This window comes from Pempheris klunzingeri, chromosome 5 (genome assembly GCF_042242105.1).
Source record: "Pempheris klunzingeri isolate RE-2024b chromosome 5, fPemKlu1.hap1, whole genome shotgun sequence".
Classification (NCBI taxonomy): Eukaryota; Metazoa; Chordata; class Actinopteri; order Acropomatiformes; family Pempheridae; genus Pempheris; species Pempheris klunzingeri.
In genome coordinates, this window is record NC_092016.1 from 846,501 (window position 1) to 852,500 (window position 6,000).

The 6,000-nt window shown below is 46.5% G+C and overlaps 1 protein-coding gene across 1 annotated transcript in view; it reads right to left on the reverse strand.

Moving 5' to 3' along the window:
* Positions 1 to 6,000, reverse strand: part of itga11b (integrin, alpha 11b) — a 36,010-nt gene that overhangs the window by 18,637 nt on the left and 11,373 nt on the right. Inside the window, exons 3-6 of the mRNA XM_070831427.1 lie at positions 2,582 to 2,691; positions 1,818 to 1,909; positions 1,527 to 1,641; positions 794 to 921 (exon numbers count right to left, since the gene is read on the reverse strand). Coding sequence (XP_070687528.1) covers positions 794 to 921; positions 1,527 to 1,641; positions 1,818 to 1,909; positions 2,582 to 2,691 — 445 coding nt within the window. The remainder of the gene's footprint in view (positions 1 to 793; positions 922 to 1,526; positions 1,642 to 1,817; positions 1,910 to 2,581; positions 2,692 to 6,000) is intronic.

A 6,000-nucleotide genomic window follows, 5' to 3' on the forward strand; every position in this document is an offset into this window, starting at 1 on the left:
AACAAGACAAACAAACTAAATGATTGAGACACAATTCCTGTGTTCTGTGAGGTAAAATTATTATTTTTGTCAATGGAGTCTGGTGCAGTTGTCCCCAAGGATTATGTTGCAGCTACTGCAGCCTGTTTTGGTGGCTGCTGGACCAATTCCAACACTTTTAAATATTTTAGATATTTTAGGTATTAAGCTTGAGCTCTTGAAGTTCTTATTTTTGTGTGTATCATTTTATTTTATTCTCTAGGAAATATGAAGCATTAAGAATGATTGATTTGGTACTAGTTATAGGAAAGTTCTGAAACAGTTATTTTAGCATCTTTCCATCTTGAACATTAGAAGCATGTACTGATAATAAGGGCGCAGCAGGTGGAGCAGTTCATGTCTCAGTTCAAGAGGAAACAGTAAATCAGGTCTGTTGGTCTGTTCTGACTAAATCCTGCATTAACAGAACAAAAGAGCTTCTTTGGGGAAAACAAAGATTGTGTGTCGACGTGTGAAATCAGGGGTTAAATAATGTCGGCAGCCGTAAACGGAAAAGAGCGTAAAACCACAGAAGAAGTGACCTCCGTCCTCGGCGGCGGTTAAAGCTGCTTTCATGTGAACCACGAACGTTCGCCGTGACATTCAATATCTTCACGTGTGTTTTAGCATCTTTCCAAAGAATCCCAAGAATTCCCATAAAAGTCTGAGCGGGAAAAAAGTCTGACAGCTTTTAGAGCGTGAAGAGACCAAAACTACAGTTTCTATGAATTAATGAAAAACACAGAGGAACCTTTAACGTTCTGAAGGAACCGACCTGCGTCTGACCTGGGCCGATGTAGAACTTGTGCAGGATGTTGATGAGGAAGTCCTGGACCTCGTACCACGGATAGATGGAGTTAGAACCGTCCAGCACGATCACGATGTCCATGAACGTCTCACATCCTGACGGAGAGACGGAAAACACAAGGGAGGGATGGATGGAGGTGTATGGGTGGATGAACAGGTGGAGGTGTATGGGTGGATGAACAGGTGGAGGTGGAGGTGTATGGGTGGATGGACAGATGAACAGGTGGAGGTGTATGTGTGGATGAACAGATGAACAGGTGGAGGTGTATGGGTGGATGAACAGGTGGAGGTGTATGGGTGGATGAACAGATGAACAGATGGAGGTGTATGGGTGGATGAACAGGTGAGCAGGTGGAGGTGTATGGGTGGATGAACAGGTGGAGGTGTATGGGTGGATGAACAGGTGAACAGGTGGAGGTGTATGGGTGGATGAACAGATGAACAGGTGGAGGTGTATGGGTGGATGAACAGATGGACAGGTGGAGGTGTATGGGTGGATGAACAGATGAACAGATGGAGGTGTATGGGTGGATGAACAGGTGAACAGGTGGAGGTGTATGGGTGGATGAACAGGTGAACAGGTGGAGGTGTATGGGTGGATGAACAGGTGAACAGGTGGAGGTGTATGGGTGGATGAACAGGTGAACAGGTGGAGGTGTATGGGTGGATGAACAGGTGAACAGGTGGAGGTGTATGATTACTCTGCAGGGCGGGGGCGATGGTGTGTGACAGCCTGAAGTTGCGGCTGACCCTGGAGCAGATCCCCGTGCTGTACAGGGAGCTTCCACATTCATGAGACCAGAGCGGCCCACAGGTCTGAGGACAGGGACGACACACAGAGACCCTCTTAAATAACAGGTGTTATCAATGAATGTTATTAATGGATTATTAAAGATCAGGTGAAGTAAGAACTTCACTTCCCAGGTATCCTTAAAGTGAAGACTACAGCTTGGGGGGGGTGAAGGTGTGTGTCCTTGTGTCATGTGACCCACCACGAAGCTGCTGTCCCGGGGGTTGGAGGTCAGCGTCAGGCCCAGCCTCATCTCGTCCTTCCTCTCAGACACGTTGTCCAGAGACACTTTGCCTGGTTCAGAACACGTCAGCACGGTTAATCCCTGAACTCAGGTGAGACCATCAGGGTTTGTATTCAGCAGGTGTGTTTCATATTAACATGTAACAGTCAGATTAACTATTTACTCCTGAGTCTAAACAGTCAGATTAACTATTTACTCCTGAGTCTAAACAGTCAGATTAACTATTTACACCTGAGTCTAAACAGTCAGATTAACTATTTACTCCTGAGTCTAAACAGTCAGATTAACTATTTACTCCTGAGTCTAAACAGTCAGATTAACTATTTACTCCTGAGTCTAAACAGTCAGATTAACTATTTACTCCAGAGTGTAAACAGTCAGATTAACTATTTACTCCTGAGCGTAAACAGTCAGATTAACTATTTACTCCTGAGCGTAAACAGTCAGATTAACTATTTACTCCAGAGTCTAAACAGTCAGATTAACTATTTACACCTGAGCGTAAACAGTCAGATTAACTATTTACACCTGAGACAAAGCTCGCTGCACGTTGTCCCTGACATGATGAAGCTCGTTTTCTCAAATAATGAAATAATGAACTCATGATCGTGAGATTAAAACAGTGGTTCTCGGCCTCCGTAGACAGAAATGAGAACTGTTGTCTCTTTGGCCTCAAACTCCCAGCAGCCTCGGTGCGAACACCCGTCGGCCATGTTGCTCACCCAGGTGGAGTCGGCTGCAGTTTGCAGAGTTCCTGCTGTCCAGCGGACACCTGAACACATCACCGGTGCGCTGCTTCCCGGTGGACTCGAAGGGAGCGCCGACCAGCAACCTGGAGGCCCAAACACACTGAAGTCATGTTTCCTGTTCTTCCTTATGTTTTGTCCAGACGTCCTGATGTCAGTCTGGACCTGAGCTTCATGTTCAGGTGTTCTTTACTGCTCTGGTATTTATTTCCTACACTTTTCTCCCTCCACCCCTCCAGTCCTAATACGAGGAAGAATGGTGGGAAAAAATGTACATAAATATCAAATAATCACCTTTTTTCCTTCTTGGCACATTTGTCAAGTTGATCATGTCAAAGAAAAACATGCAAAATGTACAAATAAATGTTCTTTTCCATCTCTGTGCTGTGTCCACTGCAAGGAGGAACATTTAAAACCTGTTCATCTTAAGAGAACATGCACAGTGACGGACTGTTCACACCTTTAGCTGCTGTTTTACCTCTGCTGGTTATGGTGAAGTCACTTTTGGGTTAAAAATCTTTATTTACATATGAACAATAAGAAGCTTAACCTTCAACAACATGTACAGAAACACGCAAGTAAAAGTAAAAATACAAATAACAGAATAAGAATCTAAAATATTTGGTTCTCTTTAGGCTTTTCTGTTCAGGCCTTCTTCACTGTTCTCTGATGAAGCTCCAGTGAGCCACATCACACACAGACAGAGGTGATGGCACCAAGCTGGAGCTCCACTGAACCTGAAGCTCACAGCATCGATGTTTGGTGTAATAATCCTTTAACTTGTGGACAGAAACCTCATAAATAATCTGAGTTACTTCCACACAGACACATCTCTGCTGTCTGATCGCTGCTTCTGTGCCACCAGGCCGTTAGCTGCCAGCCGGACTAAACGCCACCACATGCGGTCTGGACGGCGGTTCTGGGAAGAGCTCTGACTCACAGAGGAGGAGAAGATCTAACCTAATGTGTCTCCACATCAAACGGACGGAGAGCAGCAGCTGACAAACCACATCCCACACAGACCGCACGGTCCACACGGTCCACATCCTGCACGGGTAAAACCTTCTGCCAACTAATCACTGGTTTGCTGCATTTCCCATAAGTGAGGGGACGGACCTGCTCCATGTGGAGCTGGAGAGAACAAGGAACATGTTCTCCTTAATCCTTCCTTTAAAGAAGACGTTCTACAGAGTCCAGTGTCTGATAACCACACACCGTTAGTTTAGGTTAGGTTAGGTTTAGGTTAGGTTAGGTTTAGGTTTAGGTTAACTTGTGAAACTAACATACTTAGTTTAACCCAAACATCATCTTCTCCTAAACCGTCCTGCGTCCTTCCCTGCACGTCCAAAACTCATCAGACACTTGAAATGTTTGTCAGTGGGCTTTTATTTTGAAAGTCTGCATAATGTACCATGTTTTCAGACATGGAGTTCAGTGTTTACTGCTGTTTTACAGGATGTCAGTGAACATGTCGTGTGTTTAGAGCCGACGGTCGGTTGCAGCAACCTGTGACCTGTGACCTCTGACCTCTGACCTCTGACCTGTGACCTCTGACCTGTGACCTCTGACCTGTGACCTGTGACCTGTGACCTGTGACCTCTGACCTGTGACCTCTGACCTGTGACCTGTGACCTCTGACCTGTGACCTCTGACCTGTGACCTGTGACCTGTGACCTGTGTGAGATGGCGTACTTCTATTGGCCGAGGCTCAAGCAGGATGTCGTGTGGACTTCCTGTTAATAGAAGTTGTGACAGGTGTAGCCCGTGTGATAATACAGAGCAGCTGATGTCTGGTAGCCTTCCTACTGAGGGAGGCTACAGCAGTTATCACAGACACCATGTGAGCCGTGTTGGGAGGCAGCAGCCAGTTTTACTTCTCACTATCTGATCGATCTGTGATGCTGCAGGTCTTCACCATCAGAGATCCTCCATAACTACAGGTGTGTCACTACAGGCTGCAGTCCAGAGGTCTGAAACGGTGTCCACTTCCTGTCTCCTGAGTGGGCGTGGCCTCCTGGAGGTGGAGGTGGTGTGGATGGATGGAGGGAGTCAGACTGGAGCTCAGTGGAGGTTGTAGTCAGCTGTTGTTCAGGTCGTCTACAAACAGCTGTTAGCCTGTTAGCTTCCATGCTAACTAGCTGAGGAGTCTCTAAAGTAGAGAAGATCTGTGTCCTGTTACACTGCCTCCAGTGATCACTCAAGATTCAGTCTCCATCAGACTGAACAGCTCTCCTGAAGGGGGGGGGGCATCACCTGACACAGGTACAGGAAGTGACTGTGAGGTGGAGCTTCTGTCTTCTAAACCCTCACAGATTCCCAGTGTGATGATCAGGTTTGTCCACCAGAGCAGAAGGAGCTCGTTTTAAATAACCAGTGCTGAACATGAGTACAACATGGCGGCTCGAGAGAAGGAAAGACTCCCGCTGTTAACCCTTTATCGGGCGAGGGACTAGATTTGGTAACTGAAGTGGGAGTTCAAAATTACCAGAACTACCAGATTTCTCCAAGCCAGTCAGGCTCCATGACAGACCGGCAAGAAACCATTTATGGTGCCTTCACTGACCCTGATTTTCACCATAACATTGATTTTTTTGGAAAAACTCACAAAAACAGTAAAACAGTCTTGTAACGACCACCAGTGATGTTCTAGGGTTGACATTTTGAATTTCTAAGTATTTCAATGAGTGGCCTATAAAGGGTTAATCACCAAAACCTGAAGATCAACGGTAACGTTTCTGATAAACCAGACTGCTGAATGAAGAACCTACAGGGTGGCAGCCATGTTAGCACACACACACACACACACACACACACACACTCACACTCACACACACACACACACACACACACACACACACACACACACTCACACTCACACACACACACACACTCACACACACACACACACACACACACACACACACACACACACACACACTCACACTCACACACACACACACACTCACACACACACACACACTCACACACACACACACACACACACTCACACACACACACTCACACACACACACACACACACACACACACACACTCACACTCACACACACACACACACACACACACACACACACACACACACACACACACACACACACTCACACACACACACTCACACACACACACACACACACACACACACACACTCACACACACACACACACACACACACACACACACACACACTCACACTCACACACACACACACACTCACACACACACACACACTCACACACACACACACACACACACTCACACACACACACTCACACACACACACACACACACACACACACACACTCACACTCACACACACACACACACACACACACACACACACACACACACACACACACACACACTCGGCGCTCTGTAAA